The sequence below is a fragment of the Notechis scutatus genome, chromosome 4 (assembly GCF_049901735.1).
Source record: "Notechis scutatus isolate UNSWTSFEM ecotype Mainland chromosome 4, rNotScu1.2, whole genome shotgun sequence".
Lineage (NCBI taxonomy): Eukaryota > Metazoa > Chordata > Lepidosauria > Squamata > Elapidae > Notechis > Notechis scutatus.
Genome location: NC_142012.1, coordinates 112180063 through 112202554, shown reverse-complemented (window position 1 = coordinate 112202554; position 22492 = coordinate 112180063). Strand labels below are relative to the sequence as shown.

At 34.4% G+C, this 22492-nt stretch overlaps 1 protein-coding gene across 8 annotated transcripts; it reads right to left on the bottom strand.

The window, feature by feature from the left end:
• Positions 1-172: 172 nt before the first annotated feature.
• On the bottom strand, positions 173-20281 carry TIAL1 (TIA1 cytotoxic granule associated RNA binding protein like 1). 8 transcript variants are annotated; one of them, XM_026669779.2, is made up of 12 exons: positions 19772-20281; positions 12808-12904; positions 10446-10595; positions 10177-10231; positions 9958-10045; positions 8040-8115; positions 7266-7374; positions 4580-4675; positions 4413-4497; positions 2902-3025; positions 2540-2679; positions 173-594 (listed from the first exon to the last, which is right to left on the bottom strand). In XM_026669779.2, the coding sequence occupies exons 1-12, from the start codon at positions 19801-19803 to the stop codon at positions 477-479; spliced, it is 1170 nt and encodes a 389-aa protein (XP_026525564.1). In that variant the 5' UTR covers positions 19804-20281; the 3' UTR covers positions 173-476. The 8 variants fall into 8 exon arrangements, with proteins under 8 accessions (XP_026525564.1, XP_026525573.1, XP_087820568.1 ...); XM_026669788.2 differs by having other exon boundaries at positions 10446-10544; positions 19772-20267; XM_087964442.1 differs by lacking the exon at positions 19772-20281 and adding an exon at positions 14600-14618.
• Between the last annotated feature and the right edge of the window lie 2211 nt (positions 20282-22492).

The window sequence follows — 22492 nt, the reverse complement described above, 5'->3', positions numbered from 1 at the left end:
ATCTTTGGTCCACAGAAAAACATCAGGATTTAATGTTCAATTAAAAGAATCTTTAATGTATTTTTTTTTTCAAAACCTGATATAAAATGCTGCAGACAAAAGAAAATGGAATGGATCTAAGAACCACAATGTTAAGCATTCCTTCCCAACATACCAAATTGTGCAGTCAGAATTGTTTTTAATGACTTTATTTTAAATTTTGTACATAAAGAAAACCTGTTCATACCCATCATGAACAAAACTTAAAAAGGCATACATTGAAGATATTTGTGTCCTTCATCAAAGCAAATGCTGTGTTAAAGGTCCAAACATTTTCATTCTTCAAAATAAATATTCTTTGTTTCTTTCTCTGTCTCGGCCCCCTCCCGTTTTGCCTCCTTTCCCTCTTCTCCCCAGTGTCTGTATTTCAGGCTTTAGAAAAAATCATCGGAAAATGAAACCTGCCTTGAAATCACACTTCTAAGCAGAGTTCTAGCTCACTGTGTTTGGTAACTTGCCATACCATAGCCAGCCTGATTAGGTATTACCGGAGCAGCTTGTCCCTGGGCAGGCTGAGCAGCAAATCCACTCATCCAGGTTGCAGGTGGTGTTTGACTGGTTTAAGACGAAAAGAAAATTGTAATTATTCTTATCTGTTTCAATTTTAACCATAATAATACCCATTGCTACATGATGAAAATTAACCTCTTGCAATCCTTTAATCATGACAGAAATATTACTTGTATTAATGAATATATACAGCATTGTCCAGAACTATCTTGCAAAACAAACGAATTAGCAGAAATTTTTCTGTGTCTTTGGTAAACAATTTATTCAGAATAGCAATTGAAAGGTAGACTAGTATACTGGATAACATATAGATTTGGATTTAATTCAAGATAGAATGGGATGAATTGCAACTCAAAAGTATTTACTTCATTATTACAAATTTAGTTATGAAAATTCAAATTATTAACAGCCACATTAAGCTTTGGCAATCAGATACTCTAAGCCAGGACTATCAAACTCGCAGCCTGCGGGACAGATGCGTCACGCTTTGGCGAAGCCCGGTTTAGTGAAGGGGAAAAAAGTTGTGATACATCATGTGATGCTGCCGTGATGATGCAAGTTTGACACCTCTGCTCTAAGTGGTCCTGATCTGCATTTTCATCTTTTAATCAATTGAATAGAACAGAACTCATTGAACTTATTCAAAAATATATTGTGTGTATTAAGTTAGTGCAACTCATTTTGTTTAAATTATAGCTGCATATGATTTTGCTTGTGCAAATCTATGTTTTATTGAGGTTCACTCACATAGTATTATAATTAATCAGTCTCCCTCCAGAAATTCATACTTAGATGAAAATTAGCACATTATTTTAGAAACATGATAAATGAATTTTAATATTTAATTTAATATATACTGTGCTATAAATCTCTATAAATACACTGTGCTATAAATCTTTATAAATCTCTATCAGATATAACTCAGTGATAATATAGCTATATTGTTAACAACACTGTTTGGATCAGCAGGATTTTCAACTTTTGAGACACACAAAATACTAGAACAACTGGTTGAATCTTTTAAAACTAAAAATCCTATTATTACTTATTCAGATATTTGCTATCAATAAATCAATTTGACATGAAAATAGTAAGAGATGAGTTGAATAAAGAATTAGAGGTTCCTATATTGCCTAGACAATATTGTCTTAAGTTCTTTATCTAGAGTAGCAGAGGACCTTAACCTACAATTTATACAACAAAAAGTAATATTTAAATTTTATCTATTGCATTTATCTAGAAAAGGATTGTTAGGACTGTATTTTGTTGGAAATGTAATAAGAGCAAAGCTTCTTTAAATACATGTTTTTATAATGTAAAATTTAATTTTTTACAGTTTTTTATTTATTAAAAGTTGGGGGAAAGCAGTGGACTAAATAAATGTGAAGGTAACAAAAGCTAAAATTTTCAGGGGTTGTCCTCTTGACTTACATACTTAGAACACGAAATTTGACAATTGGATAACATAAATGGATTATCTGTGTCCTTATTATATAGTTAAAAGACTGATATTGCATCTTGGAAACATAAATCCACATACTAAGTAGATTGAAGATCTGATTATATTTGCTACCTGTGAGTGGATTGCCTATAGATGTAGACTGTATGAATATATACACATATATAAAGAAACTGATTTATACAAATTACACTACCTTAAAAAAAGCATGAGATGCACATTCATCTGTATATGAATGTATTAAGATAATTATATAGAATTATAACTGTTTATTGTTCTAAGAACGTATTATACTCTATTTCTTATTAGTTGTATTTTTCACTTATTTTAAGCATTTATTATGAACTTTTTATAATGTATATTGTGTTTTGTTTCTTTTGCTTTTTTCTATTATTTTTAAAAACAAAAAAATAACAAACCACTACTTTAGAAACAAAAACATTTGACTTAATCATGCACAAGTGAATATCAAGAGTTCCCATCCCAGAAAATGATATATGCAAGCATCAATTTCTGAGCAGAAGTACTTACTCAACGCCAAACCCTTGCTGATTCCATGCTTGACCGTACATTCCATAAGATGGCACTTGCCATCCATTTGTCATATACTGCCCATATTGCTGTGGATTCCCATAAACGTGACTCCACTGTCCCCACTGACTGTACTCCACCTATGGATTTAAACAATTGTTTAGATAAACAAAAAGGTAGAATATTAATTAATATGAGAAAAATTGAGAAAAAGCCAAAAGTAGTAAGTTCTATGTCTAAGGTTAATTTCCATAAAGGATTTTAATGTGTAAGATTACATGCACTGATTTTACTGATTTGGACAAATGCACATAACAGAGGATATAGAAAATACAACACTTTAATGCTAGTCTACCAATTACCTGCTGGAATTCTTTTGTTGTATCTGGTGTTTCTTTGCCCCAGTAGCATTTAACAACATGTCCTTCAATTGTAGTTCCATTGACTGAAACAATCGCATGTGCTGCACTTTCATGAGTTGAAAACCTGAAGCCCAAAAAAGTGGTATGAAATAAAATGTTATTATATTATCCTCCTCTAACCTTGTAGGACTAGTTTAACAAGAATAGTTCATTTATCAATAGTTTACTTTTTCAGAAGATATAGTACAGTTAAAAGGCTATCAGCCAATTGTTTATCACTAAACCTGATATACGTACCATCAATATGGAACTTAACAGCAACATATCTTTTCTTAAAGAATATACCAAGTATATTTCAACAGTGAAGGAGTTATTGCTTCAGTGTATGTGGTTACCTGCCGGTAATCATCCAGAGAGATTGGCTTCAGTCTTTAAGGACCAATGCATTTAAATTCTTAAAAAATAATTAGGTATGCCATTGCCTTTGACAACTTAATATAATTCCATAATATTTAAGGCTCCATTTTTAAAACATATATAATATTGGATATATCCTGTATTTCCTTTTGTAAATATTTTACAAAAATATGGTTTACAGATGAACAAAATGGGACAATTCCTGGTCTTAAGCTTATGCCCTACAAAGATACAAACTTAATGGAACAGAGAACGTGACACCCCACCACCACCCCAACACCAAGAAACCTATTATTGATGTTGCAGGTAGTCCTTGACTTACATCATTTGTTCAGTGATTATTTGAAATTACAAGAGTCGAAAACAAAGGGATTTGCAACATAAGCTGTTGTGACACCCTTATGGTTACATGCTGAAAATTAAGGCGCTTGACAGTCCGTGCACATTTATGACCACAGGGGTGCTGCAAATGCCCTTGTCTGGCTGTGTATCCTCCCATATCAAACTGCCATGGCCTGTAGGATCTCAACCTGGTCCCTGGCTAACCAGGCCCAGGAGTCTTAGCCTGCTCCTTTGCTCACTAGGTCCAGGAGGCTTCAGCCTACTTCCTACTCCACTAACACATGCAAGAATCCCTCTTAAGCCTGAAGATACTGGAGAAAAACTATCCTGAAAAACTATGTGACTCTCCTGTGGTCTCCTCATGCCACTGTTCAAGCAGGCTCCATAGTCACAGTGATTAAAAAGTGTCATTCCCCAAATCATGTGAAACCTCCCCTATTCCTCTAATTAATCCCTGTGCTCCTTATTTTGGACTATGCCTGCTTAACAACCCACAAGGTTATTTAACCACTGCAACCAGAGGACCTGGGATTGTGGTAGTTGAATGAAGTGGTCACATGACATCTTAATATCTGCTTCATTCAGCAACCAACATCCTGGTGCCAATTATGGTAATAAATCAAGGATTACAAAACAGAAATACAGTGTAAGTAATTCAGATGTACTGTAATAGCTAAAATATAGTTGTATGTTTGCTTGTTGCCAACGTGGTACTATATTAAGTTCAGAGCAAATAATTATAGTTCTCCTACCTCACAAAAGAATAGCCTTTAACTGGAAAAGCTCTGGTTTCCACAATCTGCCCAAAAGGGGAGAATGTCTGTCTCATCAACTGATCTAAAAACATTAACATTTGTGTTAGTCATGTCAGTATTCAGTAGTTCACTAAAAACTTTGCAAAGATGATTGTGACTCTCACCTGTTAATCCAGAAGCAATTCCTCCACAATAGACAGTACAGTTTTTGGGGCTTGACTGATTTACTACATCCTCAAATCTCAATTGTTTTGTGTTGTCTGCAAGATACATTTTTTCTTGTTACTACCATTAATGAGCATACAATATGTCACAATATCACAGCCTACTATAATTGTAAACTAGAAAGACCCTAAATTCAACACTTTTCAAGTAATTAAATAATTATTTGGTAGTTTATTCAATCTTTATAAGTAATAGTTTATTCAATCTTCATAAGTAATATCATTTTTAATATAATTATTAATGAAACACTGAAAATGTTTAAAGATGATATAAGGAACAAAATCAAAACTTCGCTGAGCAAGAACGTTTCTTAAGCATTATCTCATGGCAATAAAAGTGGCAAAATACTGAGCAGGCAAGTGCCCTTGTCATGTAGATGAAGGGCTAACTGACAGCAGTATTTAAGGTGAGCCACTTCCTTTTGGTTAAGGAAGAACAGTGGGAATATTTACAGATCACTATGAAAATTATTCTAGGCACCTGCCAGATTGGTTGTTTGCTTGGTTTTGCTTAGCCTCTAGCTATAGAGGTCTATAGAACTGCTTGAGGATGGTCTTGCCTAGTTATCTGAGAATAGTTTGAATCTCTTAATGCTAATGAAATGGTCTAGGTCCTCAAAGCTGTAAGCTAGGCCTATCTATATTTTTATTCATAACTAATCTACGTGATCAAGACCTCCAGAAAGTGAGACAGTTGAGTCCGAGCAATAGTTAATGCAAGAATGGTTTATACCTATTGTGAAAGAAGGTGTGCATTCTCTCAAGAAGATACCACTAGACCCAATGGAACTGGATAATTTTTTTATACAGCCTCCACCTTTCCTTCTTTAGGGAAGGTTACTGAAAAGATGACCAGCTTGTGATTCAGAGAGCTCAGGAAGAAATGGATTATTTGGACCTTTTTAGCTAGGGTTCAAATCTGGTTATAGCAGCCACATAGCACTGATCACATTTGTTGATGAGTTTGGCAATACTAGGCTAGAGACAGTAGATCCATTCTGGCCTTCCTTGATCTCTCAGTACATTTCTGAACAGCCCCAGGATTTAGAGTAGAATGCGTGGAGTTATAATGGTTCCATTTCTCCATAACTGGTTCCAACATTGTGCATATGAGTCAGGAAGGGGGCAGAGAGATCAACCAATATTTCTATTTTGCATGATACCACTTGCTCCTAGCTGACATATACAGGTACATGAAGCTGGTGGATGAGGTCACCTATTAGCATTTAGTAAGTATCATTAGTATGCTTATAATAACCAATATGTCCAAGATTAACCAAGTGATAATATCAAAGTTATCTCTAGGTATTTGAAGGGTGGGGGGAGTATGGATTGGCTTAACCCTGGCAAAAAAAAATGGCTGAAATTTTGAAGCCTGTCAGATCAGTATACTTTTCACCTTTAACTCTGAATGGGGTTGCATTCCCCAAAGTTGGAGTGCAACTCAGAGTGTCAAGCCCAAAATTGTCATAAGTGTAGCCATTTTAGATTGTCTTAGTATATTTTTTTTCTTATTTTCCCTGTGGTAGTCATGGGGGAAAAATTTACGGGCTTGACACATTCCTAAGGTGGGAGGAGTGGAGATATGGCTAGGGTATCTTTTTTTCCCAGTGGCAAATGAACTGTCCAGGCTTGGGGCCCTGGAGGTGGAAATTTATGTCATCAAGCAACGTTGTATTACTTCTATTGGAGAATGTGACTTTTGGGGGGTGTTTCTAACTTCTAATATTGTGTGGTAATTCCAGGCTGGGTCAGATCCGGAATTACCATGGACTTTGCCAATTTGATGTTTTCCTAAATAAATCTTTTTGAAGATGAGCTTTGTTATTTTTCTTTTAACATGGATTTCATTACTTGGAAACCTGATACAGATATCTTCTTAAGAAGCAGGTAGGAGCAAAGAATGGTATAGTCTTTGCACAGGTTTATCTTGTTCACCAATTTTGACCATTGCTGATTTAGGAGGTCCTACTGATGCTAACTTCTGGTTGCAATTCAAGATGCTGGTTATTACCTGGAGGGATTAGAGCCAGATTATTGCTTGAACCACTTGTTTTTGTTTCTCCATGCCTGTCAAAATCAACAGGGTGTGGGATCCTTGGGATCCTTTTAATTATATTGCCATTTTGTGGATCTACCTGTGCAAGGGCATCCAGACACGTTCCCCACCAACATACAGATATCTCGATGGCCTTTTGTAAAGCATGGAGCTAAGGGAAGCACCTGGTTGTTCCTCAAGTGTTTGGACTGGAGTGAGTCCTATTGACTGGTTATTTTTGTTTCTTGTTAATTGCAAATGAAAATATTTATTTGGATCTCAACCGCATGATATAGTGACAACTGTTGCAATTTTGTTTCCAAGTTAAAATTTCTGGTTACTGTCCAAACTCACAATAACGAAATGGAAAAGCATATAAACAATGAAACAATATATGCACAAAAGCAAATATTACCAAAACTATCTATGGAACTATACATACATTTGTAATATCAAGAAGAGATGTAAAATATTAAATATCCCTATTCAATATTGCTGTCAGATATTTATATAGACAGGTAATCTATTAGAAATCACTCTGTTAATATAATTAAAAATGGAATTTCATTCTTGTCCAAATTCACTTACTTTCTTGTGTAGTTTTAGGAGCAGGTGGCTTTCGTGTTGCCCAGTTAGTTCTGATCTGACGACCTCCTAACCACTGGCCTCCCATATGCACAATTGCATTTTCTGCATCCTAATTTAAAAAAAAAAAAAAAACCACAGACAAAAACTAATAACTTTGAAAGAAGAGAATTAAAACATACATTCTATTTTGTTGCTTTGTCTTTTGGACAGAAAAAATAAAATTGACCAATTAAGGTGCTAGCAGCTTTTCAGAAAAAATAATGTAAGGAAATTAATACGCTGAATGAAGACAATAGGCCCTGTGGCTTCCAGATGCTGCTGAATTTGAGTTTCCAATAGTTCTTACTATTGGCCGTAATGGTTGGGCTGCTGAGAATTCTAGTTCAGCAACATCTGGAAGGCCACAAATATTCCATCTCCCGTTTGGAGAACTCAATACATTTAAGACACTTTTAGGCAGAGACTGACAATGTACCATGTATATCCCAATACAGCTCTCCTTATTTCCATAAGAAGTAACTGCCCAGCAAAAGATATCTGTACTCTTATTACTAGTAAAGTTAAAAATAGGCATATTTTTGTCTCTTGTCTAAAGGATCAATATAACATTACTTCAGCTATAAAAAGTTCTGCCTTTCACATGACATAACCAACGGGTTGTAAAAGTGGGCTATGCACTAGCATGCCACAAATGTCTGCCTGCTTGCATTGCATCCTTCATAAATTAGGCTCACAAAATATGAAGCAATCATTTATATTGTTCAACAAACTCACCAATTTGTTATAAAATGATACAAAACCATATCCTTTTGATTTTCCTGTTGTCATATCTTTAACTACCCGTGCATCCCTGGGAAGAGAAGCACAGTTATATGAGGAAATATTATAGATATTCAAAATAAAAACTAAAAGGAACCACACACACTGTATTGTGAGCATAGTTTTCCCTATTATAAACTCAGTAACCCCTAACTATAACTATTCCTAATTCTGCCTAATACTTATTTTCCTGTTAGAAAAAAGCAGTAGGACAAAAATAAAAAATAACATGTAATAAACATGCAACCTATCAATATATCCTGCACTTTCTACAACTAAATCGTTCAAATTTGAAATTTTAAAAGGAACAGTATTTCCTTTTCTAATTATCTATTGACTAGGGTCTTCTAAGGTTTACTGAACTATAAATTACTGTAACATTTCTAACTATGTTTACCATGCATTTTCTAAATAAATGCCCTCTGCCTAGTGATATAAAATATGAAATATTAAAAAATTGAAAAAGAGGAAAAAAATAGGAATTAAAAGGCATACATGGCCTGTTAACAGATTTCTTTATTTTTCTTGGTCAATTCTCTACCATCATTTTGGAGTTTGGGCAGCTGTAAATTTTGAAAAATTGACATTTTCAGAAATTTAAGAAAGGCGAATATAACTAACAACAATGCTAAGTTCACCAATATGAAGACAACAAATTTTACACATAATTTTTAGTGAGTAAGTTAAAATGATTGGAAATATAGAACTGCACTGAATATAGAATGTTAAAATGTAAATACTAAGATATGTATATATAAATAATGTATAATAAGAATAAATAGAAATGAGAAAAAAAATCTACAACTGAGTTCCAGTGTGCACAGTTCCTTGCAGTTAGCTTCAAGATCCTGTCCATTCTTATGAGCAATTCTGCAAAATAATCAGAATGCTATTACTTTTAATTGTGACTTGGACTTTAGAAAAACTGCAGGTCTCAGGTATAAATCAAAACTGAGAAATAGCAACCTGTATTAAATCTTTTAATATTGGCTTGCAAACAGTACCAGTACTTACCACATTGAGATAAAAAGCAAAGTAAATCAAACAGACAAAATAAGATTTTGTTGCATTTGAAAATATGAGAAAACATAGAGAAAATATGCTTTATAGCAGAAATATATTCCTGTAAAGTAATACAAGATGTTCAGGTTTTGTTCTGATGTTGTTCAAAAGACAAAGAAAACAATAGGAGAAAGTTTTTCAAGAAATTAGATTAAATAATAAAAGAAAAAGACATACTATAGCACTTGAAGGAACACTTGCAAAGTTTAAAATGTTCATTTACAAAGCTATAGATATTTGGAAATTTAGTCCCAAAGTTCTACTATCAACAGAGAAAGATACTTTTGACTGGCATAATCAATGTATCCTTAAAACAAAACTTCTTTACTTAAAAGTTTATCAAAAGATACGAATTTTAATTTTCAAATTTTCAAATCCTAAATGTAGTGCTACATTTCAAAAATGCACTGAATGAAGTTTTACAACTGGCTATGAACTTACACAGAGTCCAACACTACCTATTGTATATAATTATCAGACACTTCCAGCTTCTATTAGACAATGTTCTATAAGCCACGAGAATCAACAGGTTTACTTTCATTTGCCCACAACATACCCCAACCCAGAAAAATGCATATGGATTTGCAAATGTGAAAACCACACAGCTTTTAACAGAACTAATGCAGAAACCTTGTTCATACTTGTGTGGAATAATATAATGCAATAAAAGGACAAGATAATTCTACACAATTCACGTGCCATTATGTAAACAATTCTATGCCTAACAAACAACAGTGACTTAAAAGAAGAACAATCTTGTGTTTTAATTCTGTATATATTAATGATTTAAAATAAAAAGTACAGTACTTACGATATTTTACCAAAAGGAGCAAATGCTGACTTAATATCTTCTGTTGTTATTTCTGGACTTAAATCTCCCACAAACACATGAAAATGATCTGGAAGGAAAGAACAGAAATGCTACTATATCCAAAAAGTTTAGCTTTCTTATACTGCCAAAGTAAAGCAATGAATACAATCCAACTGAATACATGGCTTAGGTAGTGTTGTTTCAGAACATATTACTTACTTGAAGTATCTTTTTTTTGGCTACTTGGTGTTGTTGCCCAGTTAACTTTTACTTCCTAAAAATAATGAAAAAAATATCAGTACTGGCATAATTTTTATGTAAATGAAGAGGCTGTACAGGCTCAATTCCAACAAAACAAATGTTTCTTTTTATAGAAACATTGTTTCAAGGTATTTCTAATTAAAAACCGGGACAAAAAATCCTTGCCATGAATCATAACCTATTTACTTAATTTGCTACATGTCATTCTTTTTTCTTTTGCAACGTACCTTTCCCAAAATTTTTCTCCCATTCATAGCAGCTAATGCAGCAGCTGCATCCCTGTGTTCATAAAATTCCACAAAGCAATAAGGGTCATTGCTTGTATGCTGCAAAACAGAAAATCCAACAGAAGAGTTGACTCTTCTGCTATCGGGTTGCTGAGAAGAAAATCCAGGAAAATATATTACTTAAAGCTAGAAAAGAAAATATTACCATAAGTGCTTACAAAGTAGCTGTAAGAATTGTTGTCTATTCTGTCAAAAGAATATCTCAAATTATAGCATCCACAAAAATACATCTAGAGGCCATCATGTAAGAAAGTGCAGGTTTCATTTAGAAAAGCCTTTTTTGAAAATTCATCACACTGTTTAGACGGATTATACACTTAGAATCAATAAGTTTTAACTGCAGCTTGTGGTCCTAAATTGGAATTAATTATCAACAAAATTAGCCTCTGAACTTGTCAAAAAGAATGCTGCCAGCTTCTATCGAACTGGATCCAGAAGACACTTGGGATAAGATTACATCTACTATGTTAGGTTATACATATGTATGCTTCTAAAATGGTTCATTCCTTCCTGTAAATTTTACAAATAAAATTTGTAAGTTTGGAAGGAAAAAGGGGCTTGATGATAACTGGAGCTATTTCCTTTGCAAACATTTCAGCTCCAAGTACTTACCAATTTCAAAGTTTTGGGAGGATGTATATGATCGTTTCAGATTTCAAAAGGCATTAAAAGCAAGAATGTGGGTTAGAAAATTACAGCAAAATGCAGTAAATCATTTAAAATCATTTGATTTTTAGTTTCATATTTTAATAAATCAGGTAATATATGTAGATATATTACATTTAATAAATAAATAATAAAATGCAAAATAAATGTTACCAGTTACCTATGGGTGGTTGCTAAGAAATAAATAAAAGACTAAATCTTTAGTATTTAAAAAAACAAAAATCCATGTTACAATGTATATGCCCTACCTCCAGAGAAATGTTACACAGAACAATTTTCACTAATCTGGGAAACAACACAATTCATGTACCAACAAAAGTATTTTGATCTAAATTTCTAATGAACTATCTATTGTGCCATTTTGTTTTACTGATACTATATAAGTAGCCCCTTGAAACTGCCATTAAAAAAAATCAAAATATGAATTAGGAATTAAGAAATATATTTCCTTTGATATACCGTGTGCACAAAACAGGTTGTTATGGATATTGAGTCAACTATGATAAAATTTAAGACATTACATTAGCTAAAAATGAACATTATGATTTCAATTGGTATGAGAACCAGCCAATGGCTATAAACTAGTGAAGGTTGATAAAGATGATTATTTTCAAAATTTCAAATTCCAGTATTGGAGTGTGTCTGTTGTAATTTCAATCCATTTAGAAATAAACCTTCAGGATTAAGAAAAGTTCCAGTACTTCCAATAGATCCCTTCCCTGGAGATATTAAAATAAAATAGGAGGAACATTCCAGGTTTTATAGTCCTAATTTCTTAGCACTTAAAAAGAACCTAATTTCAAATGGCCACATATTCCCACAAAATCTCTATTTAATAAAAATGAAAAGAAAAAAGGCAGATTGTAATTTTTTTTCTATTGAAAATACTAATTTCTATCATTTAGATAGATATTTATGCAGAGGACTTCAAAATTCATATTCTAGTTTTTCAGTAACATCAAAATAAAGTTTTCTTTTTTAATAATGAAAGATACAACTTGTTAAAAATCTCTAAATGAATCCAACAGTCAGATCAATTTCAATAGTTTAATACACAATATTGGTTTTCTGTTTCTGAAGTTCCATCCTCTCTAAAAGGAAATATTTTGGTCATCCATGGGACTGCAAAAGAGCAAGGCTAAATCTTAATAAAACATGTTTTATTCTGATATTCATATGAAACTATTCATGAAATATAAATTATTCAAATAGATAAAAAACATAGTTTTTTCCATTATAAAGTAGGAAAATGCTGCAATCAAAGTAATCTTTAAATAATGTATATAGTCTGAACTATCTTGTACAGAGTATTCATTCCAGCCTTCATTCAAGAGTATAGTTGTAGGTAAACAAAACATTACTATAGACAGGAGCAATCTTTCTGGTAGGCCGAGAAGAGTCAATAAGCATATATTTTAAGATATACAAGAACCTTTTTCTAGATGATCAAAATTTGTCAGTTAAATCAATTAACTAAGACTATAATCCTAATCAATGCTTTCATAGGAGTCCTCCTTAATTAAACTGTCTTATTTCATGCTGCAATCTTGATCTTTTTAAAAAAGCAGAATTAGTAACAACTTTTATGTGAAATGTTAAGATATTTCATATACATTAGATTGTGAGAACATATTACCTCTGTTATCATTTTACAGCTTTTGCAAGGTCCAATTTGGCTGAATAATTGAAGTATAAGGACTTCGGTCACATCTCTGGAAAGATTTCCTACATAGCTAGATTTAGAAAAGAAAAGCTAATATTAATGCTATTAATTTATGTCTTGCCAAAATATTCTGCAAGTATAAAAAAATCAATTTTATAAATATTCCATAATACTTATATATTAAAAACATTGTTAATAACATTCATTATAATTTACCAAACACTAAATACTGCCACTAAAAAACTGCTACTGCAGTTAACTAATTAAAGTGTAAAACAAGAATGCCCAATGTATATCTGTGTCTTGGATATAGTCCCAAAGTCTCCATAAAGGTTTCTTTTGTGTGTGTCAATGTTGGTTACTGCTTGCCTGGACAAGTCCTTGCAATTTCCTTGGCAAGATTTCAGAAATGGTTTGCCATTACCTGCTTCTGGAACTCACAGAGAGTGACTAGCCCAAGGTCACCCAGCTGACTATGTGCCTATGGTAGGTCAAGAATTCATGGTCTTCTACTTTCAATCCTGATATCTTCGCTATACCATACTGACCCTTATATCAAAGTTTCTCCCATTTGTCAAATTTTAATGACACAGAAGGGGAGAATTATTAAATTCTGATCCCATCACTGTTTGGAAATACTTTCCAGATGCACCATTAAACAGGATCATTTCCCTCAATATTCTGATAACTTATGTAAAGGAACAATTACAGTATTTATTTGCTATTTTTAGGCAAATTAATGCTACCAATATGATCTATGGCATATTGCCTTTAGTTGTATAAATCTTTACAAGTTGAAAAAAGCAGGGAAGGCATCTAGGAACAAAAAAAGGGTGCATTTTATACTTTTTAAAGAAAAAAATCTTCAAAGAATACAAACCATTACCCTTTAAAATTAAAAAAAAAGAGGTTATTTTGTACAAGCTTTTTAGTAGACGAAAAATAAATGTATGTGCAGTGTCATTTTGAAAGAATTCTTATATGCATTACATTCTTTACATTTGGGAAAATTTAGAGAGTAGTTTTCTGAAAACTTCCGCGAGGAAAAAAATGTGCATATATTTTGACAATATACATAAATCTTTTGCTTGTGCACACAGTCCTCCCGAGCTCCATTTTCATGGGCAGAAGGTTACAGGAGGTTGTCCCAGCCAAAAATAGAGACTGGAAGCCTGTTTTCGCTGGCAGAGGCACCGTGAGTGGGTCCTTCGCTGTTTCTAGAGCAGCCCCACAGGCAGATCTAAGCACCTGTGGGCCGGATCTGACCCGCGGGCTTTGAACACCCCTGATCTAGAGGGATATTAGGGACACAATCACAATAATCTATCAACTTTCAAAGCAAGTTTGTAATACCCTGCTTTTGTTAAGATTACCTTAAATATAATAAAGCATTCAAGCTTTCAAATTATAACCTCTCTGCATCTGCAATGTATTAGAAAAAAACAATGGGTAAAGTAGGCTGTCCATTGGAGTAACTGGGCAATTAATATCAAACATTTATAATAAGAGAGAAAATACTTTCAATTTTTAACTCACTGAGTAAGAAAATGAATAATTTGCTGAATAGCAAAGAGTATTTTGAACCTGTAGTCTATAAAAACAACAAAAACGTATTCTACAATAAAAGTGATCTACTACTTTTATGGACATAAATTAGGATAGGATTGGTCAATATTCGGACTGCGAAAGTCCTATAATACAGTTCCTTAGCAATGTGTAGGAGTGCGCAAGAAATGCCTGTTATGAATTATTGAAGCAACCATACCTTTTTCCAAGCTCTTGTGGTTATTCTGTGTACTGCTCTCTGGCTACATCTTCATATATGTACATGCACAGCCATGTAGCTTTCATAAGTATTTTAAATGTGTGGTTCATATGCATTGTCACAATCAAACAGCTCTAATGAATATTTATTCAGCCTCATCTGCTTACTTTAATTTCTGCTATCAACCAGTGAGCATCTACATTTTAGCTCAAATAAGGCATAATCTTCCTTGAAATCTGGAGCAGCATTTGCCAGAAAAATATGAGTATTTTAACTGAAAGGAGCATGAGGAGGATGACTCTGTGCTTTTGATCTCTCATATAACAAATAACCTTTCAATTAATTAACTGATCCAGGACAGATGGACACATTAGAATAAAAGTACTAAGTCAACTCCAATCCATTAAAGATAGTTTTTTTTAAAAAAATAGTTTAAATATACTTCCCCCTCAAATTTCTATTGTTATACCAAAAGCTAAGTCTGACAGGAACATGGACTGTTTTCATTTTACTAAAAAAAGCTTTATCATTTTTTTCCTTGGGGCTTCACTTTGGGAAACACAAAATATCCAGCATATAGCATTTACATTCTATAAATAAGTCTATATATAGTGCATTATATTTACAACACTCAACACAACAAAAGATTTCATGGGACATGGATTTTTCTCAGCAAAACAACTTTTATTTTATGCTTGAAGTGATTAAAAAAACTAAAGCAAATAGGTCAAAATCAATGAATTCAAAAAAACCTTTGCAACAAAATGTACTATGCCTTGCATTAACAGCATGGACTGAAGTATGTTCACACATCTAAGTTAGCTTGGCTAAATTATTTTTGAATACTGAAATGCACTATCATGTCTCCATGAAAAGATAATGCAATGCAGCACAATGAGTATGAACATTGTAACACTAATGCAAAAACTCAACTTTCCAACTTAGCAGATAGCCTTTGCTTTTCAAATGCATTCAATCAAAAATATAAAAGAACCAACAATAAAAGTATGCCACCAGCATAGAATTTGTTGGTAAAAAACATTGACTTATTGAATTTATTTAGGTATGTGCACTTTCTACATGTTCTTATTGATGGTGAAGTTTTTAGAATGATTTTGAAGATAAAAACATTCATTGCATAAATTAAAACATCCTGAATCACACCACTATCAGAAGTCAAATGCATATACACTGCATTGATTACATACCCTTAAACAAATCAAAGCAATGTGTACTTTTTGTAGTTACATTACTTGTGTGCGAAGTTAAGTAAAGTGGTGAAAATACATGCATAAGCACACACCTCTGGCATTCCATCTATTTTTATTTAAATTTATTAATACCATACACATTAATACATCAACACAAAATCCACAAAATCTTTTCTATTAAAGACATCAGATTCTCACTCAGGTAAGACCATATTATGAATATGGTCTTTTTTTCTATATAGCTTGCTGGCCATAACATCACCTCCATGCTATGTGTGTGATGAGTCCAGAAGACTTTTCAGCCAGTACACCATTTGACACAGCTGGGTCAGACACTGGATCCAGGAACATTATGACTGGCCATGCATAAAATAGGTTGAGTCAGTAGGATTGAGGATGGGTGTGGGAAGCCATTGGAGAACTGATGAATTAAGCCAACTGGAATTCAAGTGCACATAGACGAAATAAGCCCATATGTAGTCTCTCAGGAACTGAGCCATGGACTTGTTGCACTATGACTTCTGCAATATATGAATGCGCTGAATGTTACTTAATATCTTATAGACGCTGGCCATTAGGTGGGTTTCTGCCAAAGGTATGGAGAGAGAAATAAAAGGACATCCTCTAGTTACAGGTTTGGGAAGTCTAGCATCCCCTAGTTACAGGTTGAGAAAGTCTATCAGGGAAGCAGAGAATTATTTTAAGGGAGACAAGTTGTTCCAAAAATTCAATGTCCAAACAGCAGTAGTTGGGGGGGGGGAGTTTATCATATAATATGCTCTGGAATATTAAATTCTTTTTAATTCAAAAGAGGTCTGTTTTGACAAGCAAGGAATTAGGGCTGGGAGATGCCTTTCTATTTCTAACTAAAATCAACATCAAACTACTAGTGAATCAAATTTGAAACTACACTGGAATAAGCTATGGAGGTTGTCTCAGATACAGGTAGACAACCTATTACTTATCAACAGTCACCCCCTGCAGAAGCATCAAGTATCAGCTGAGGAGCCCAATTTGCTTTCAAGATTCCAGTTTTTCTTTTTCTATTGGTAGCTACATCCAAAATGGTTCCCTGTGACATTAGCTCCTTAAATGCCTACTGCTTTGCCCCAAATCCCTCTCCCATATTATTCCCTTTGCAGCAATAGGAATATGATTAGTCCACCTTCTATACTGACTTTGACACTAGAACAACTGAAAATATTCCAAGTCTAAGAAACAAGACAACATTTACAGCAGCTAAAACAGAATGGAATATGCAAAATACTTTTTCTATGTGGAACAGCTGCATTTTGAATCATAACAGAACAAAACATCTGAAACTGGTATTTGAGTTAACAGCATGGACCACTATGTTGCATGTTACATTGGCTATAGAAATGAAACCAGCTAATGTCTTAACAATTAAAAGGGATATTTAAAAAAACAGAAGAGCTAGTTAGATAACTTTCCTATTTCTGATTTACAAAAGAGACATGTTAAAGTTTTGAAGTAATTTTTGAGAAGACACAAAGAGAAAATGAAAAAAAAAATCAAGTTATAGGACATTATTTAAAGAGATGATCAAGATCATCTCTTAATGATCAAGATTATTAAAAGCAAGGAAAAAAATATGAAGCTAGTTTATCAGATCAAGGTTAAACTATGTTATTGTTTCTGGCAACAATTAGGAGACTTTTGCTGATTAGGGCTGAATGGAAAGACTTTAAAATTAGTCTATAGATAAGAGATGAGATTAGGGGAAGAAAAGATCTTTTGTAGCATGGTAATCTCCAAGGTGATAAGTTACTCAATTTTTTTGTTCTTGTCATAATGATGAGGAAGTTATTTCTTTACAAGTGTCTCTTTTCTTTAATATATTTTTTCTTTTTCTCTGCACTTTTTTTTACTCTTTATATACTTGCAAGAACTCTTAAATTAAAATTTTCACTTTTTTTACTCCACTAAAATGTGCTCTTTATTCATGTTCAACAACACAAACTTAGTAACAGATAAATTTTGTATCAGTTTTGTTAATATTATCAAGATAGGTTTCTCCGTCTCTCATCAGCTAAAAATCTGTGTAGGTCACATAAAACATAAAACAATTCTAACAGCTAAACTATACCTTCTTAAACAGCAAAGTTACAAATTTTTACATGTTTCTCCTCAAGCTTAACCTAATGCTGTTCTGCATCTGATTTTGTCTGGAGGCTCATAACGGTTTCATCTGAGCATGTAACCCAGAACAAAAATTACTACAAAAAAATTACACACTTCCCTTTTTCCTAGTTCTTTCTATCTAAGTCAATAAAATTCAAAAGTTTTCATTATGTTGTAAATCTTCAATAGGCCTTGCAAAATGGCCTCAGGATTTTGATTTTTTTTTCTTGTGATTAAGCATCACTACTCTCATGTTTTTCTGTTCTGACTTCTGGGATGCTTTTTACATACTAATATTTTTGTTGACTAAGACCCTCCAATTTTTACTTACAAAGTGGTTTATTTTGCAATCGGCCTCTAAGTTATATTCTTTTTATTTGCTATATTGTTCAAACTTTCTAAGTTCCAAACCTTGCAATTTCTTAATATATCATTATTAAATATTATCTTACTAACATTGAAAGATTACCTTTTCCATCTCGTGCTCCCAGAGGGAAGGCATGCTCCGAGTTACTTCTTTTAAACTGTCACTTTATGGGACCTAAAGCATGCTTTTTCTGTGGTTGCCCCGCCCTCTGGAAAGATCCAACCCCCCCCCCCAAAAAAAAACAAATAGTCCTCAATGTATGAGTTTGTTTAGTGACCATTCGAAGCACTAAAAGTGACTTATGACTGCTTTTCACACTTACGGCTGGTACAGTATACTCAAGGTCATGTGATCAAAATTCAGACACTTGGCAACTGACGGTGACCTTCCAACAAGCAATGGGGAAGCCAGATTCACTTAAAAACCGTGTTACTAACTTAACAACTCTACAGTGATTCATTCAACAACTGGTGCAGGAAAGGTTGTAAAATGGAGCAAAACTCCCTTAACAAATGTCTCACTTAGGAATATCAATTTTGGGCTCCATTGTGGTCATATGTTGAAGACTATCTGTATAGGACAGGCCGGCCTCCCACTCTCCTTGCCTTTAAGAAAACTCTTAAGACCAGGGTCTTCCTCAGGCATTTATTAGGGTCATTTGAGTGGGAGCTCCCCTCTAAGGTTTATTATGGTCTGTGCTTGATTGTCATATTTCATATTTTTAGCTTGTGTATTTATTTATTAGGTGCTGATTGTACAATGTTTTTGTTGTAGGCAACTGCCCAGAGTTACACTGTCTGAGTTAAGCAGCCTTATAAATCTTTAAATGACATACCTACTCATACATCAATTTTCTTTTGATCTTTCCCAGCTTTCTTTAACTGGCAATATATTTCCCACTTTATGGAGGTCCCTCATTACGAGTAAGATTACTTTCCAAAACTTTTCTGCTGCCAGAGGGAATGCCAAATCTACAAATCTATGCCACAAGCCCCACCAATTGGCAAAGGCAATGGCCCTCCTGTTAACCATCCCACAGAAAAGGCTTTCTAGGTTTCAGGCACGCCAATGGCCGGTGCGATTTGAATATACTAAGCTACTGACCTACACATTTCGTTTAAAAAAAAAAAAACTTTCCACAAACCTCCCCCGTTACCAAGATCACCCCACCCTCCCGGTCTACTCTGGGGTTTACATCCTGCACAATTTATCATCCGTCCTGATGACATTTTGTGGGAGACGGGGAACCTCCAAGTCCTCTGCAACCTGTAAACTGAAGGCGAGGTATATGTCTTTCTCGTGCTGCGATTGCCCTCCATACCCTGGGTCCCGCTTTCTTCACCCCTCACCCTCCAAACGCTCCTTTAGAGAATTCAACCCTACAGGTCCCCCTCCTGTCATCGCTTCTTGACCCACCTACCGAGCGGTCAACCCATTCCCCGTCCCACTCACAGGGTCTTGGGCTGTCCGTCGTCTTCCATCATGCTACAGGAAAGCTGCCTGGGAGCAGCCTGCCTGCACCGAAGTGGGGAGGAAAGCGTAGGGACTCGGGAGACTCCGAGACCCTATTAAAACAAAAAACGAAAACAACCGAGCCGCTCCAGGCCCCTCGATTTTTCTTAGCCTCGGCAGCCCCCAAGGTAGGAGTCATAGAACGCTGATGTGGGGAGGGGGAGCGTTGAACCAAAGGGTCCACAAAATGGCCGCGGTCGCCAACCACTCAGGAAATCGTGCAATGCGCAAGCGCAGCTCTCTCTCCCACCTTCCTCGGTGTGACGATAGAAAGGGAATGTTAGAGCCGCGTTTCTTAACTTTCACGGCTTTCAGCTGTGTGGACTTGAACTCCCAGAATTTCCTGCTGGCTGGAGGGCATTCTGGGAGTTGAAGTCCACGCACCTGAAAGTTGGTAAGGTCTCCGAGACATATTGCATTGGAGGAGCGTTTTGCTTCCTGGTTCACGCCAGGGATGGGGAAAGAGAATCCGTGTTTCGTATGAACGGGAGGGGGAGCTGGTAGTTTTTTGGCGAGGCAGGCCGATTGAAAGGAAGACAGGATAATTGAGAGGGGAGCTTCGAAGTGTCTCTTGAACTCCTACACAATCGGTTGTGTGGGAGTCGGAAGGTGTAATAATGCCTGTTCCTCTTTTGGGCTCCTCTGAAATGCGGGAAAATCGGCGCTCAGGCGGAGTTACGGGAAGGCGCAACCAAACTTTTCCATGCTAGCAGGTCTTACACCTATTTTCCCAGTGTTTCGTTTAGAGTTTATTATAGCCTTCCCTAAACACGTGTGGTCAATTTTTCACAAAATAGTTTCCCTTGAAATCTGTGTCCAGGTTATGTTTACTAACAGTCTTCCGATGAGTAAGACAGAATGGATCAGTTCTCTAAATGTTTGCCCTAATGCAAAATATTTCCCTTCTTCTGATCTTCACTTGTAATAAGGAACATTAATTATAGATTAAATGCAGACTGGGAGTACTGTGGATAATCTTGCCTGCCGAGATTATTGATCAAAATGTTCAGAGGAAAGCATCAAATCCAATGAAAATAGCTTGAAGGAATTCATAGGCTTTGGTGGTATTTAAGGAAGGACAATATGATGGTACTACTGTATATACTTCAAATATCTGAATGACTGTCACATAAAAATTTAAGGATTAGTTGGGCAAGGACTTTCACAGTGAAGCCAAATTTTTTTAAAGAAATGGATGTTGGTTTTTTGTGGGAGATCTTCAAATAGAAGTTAATGATGCTTTTGTTGTATGTTCTACATCAAGAAGGGATTTGAATTAGATGCATGGAAAAGTATCTGTGTAACCACACCATCTCTCCCCCCCCCTTTTTCCATGTTGGAGGCATAGCTATGAAGTCAGCAGAGAAGAATCTTAAATGTGTATCCATATACAGACGTTGTATGGATATTTGTTTTCTTCACTGTATGGATAATATATACTATGGAGATGATTTTTTCCATAGTGTATTTCCTGCATATTAAAATAAAAGTGTGTATGTGTGTGTTGGGAGGGGGGGTGTAGAATGAGGTGACTGGCAAAGGGAGACTGATTTTTTTCAGTGATGGCACCTCAGTTGGATTCCTCAAAATCCCAAATGTTTATTTTCAATCAAATTGTTTTATTTATTTTTTTAGAATTTTGTATCATCTAGCTTTTTTACATTTATAATGTAATTGTTTTATGAGTGAAATATATTATACAAGATGGTTTAAAATATGAATGCTGGCATTTGTGTGTATTGTTATTTTCCTTTTAAATTAATCTCCCATTCACTCCAATATGAATAAAATGTCAACTTCAAATTCTTCCTTCAATATTTATTTTAAGGCTAATTGCTGTCCTTGACTTCAATAAATGTTTCAGGACAATTGTACTTTATCAAAGTCTTGCCTTCCAACTCTCAATGCTGAGGCATCCATGCCTTTGTTATTTTAAGCTTTAATCTCTGCAACAATAAAGACATGGCTTTATCTGTATTTTTCATAAGTAGCTGTAACTTCATTAATATAAGAAGAGATTATCTTGCTGTTAAATTACACAATAATCTACAGTAGAGAATCACAATGTTTAAAAGATCACTTCTTCAGCTGTTTTTCTTACACTGATATTTTTGTAATTTTTAAAAAATATATGACCAGGACTGCTATCTGTCTGAGAAGTTCTAATGAGGTGTCATTCAGTAATGGTTGTTCTTCATTATGGAAATAAGAAAAAATAATTTAGCTATTCATGACAAAAGTACAACCAGTGTGACAGACAACAATTCCTGTTCTCTCTTGTTACAAGATATGTGGCCTCATGTGACATTCTTATCTGAACCAATAAGAGATGTCAGGTGTGGCAGGTTTGCATGAAAATGTAGACTAAAAAGGACATTAAATTTTGTTAGAGCAGTTTATATTTAATACAAGAACAAAAATCTGTTTTGACAAAAACAATATTTTTCCCAAATGCCACAAGGTGGCTCTATTTACTGCTTATCTTGCACATTTTCTCAACGAATCAGTAGCAGATTTGGATGACTTTCTGAATCTGAAGATATATTTAGCCCAATACACTATCTCTTCTGAATTATAGCAATAGCACTTAGACTTATATACCACCCACAGTCATGATATATTAATGGAGAATGTCTTAATTTTTCACTATTACAAGTGAAA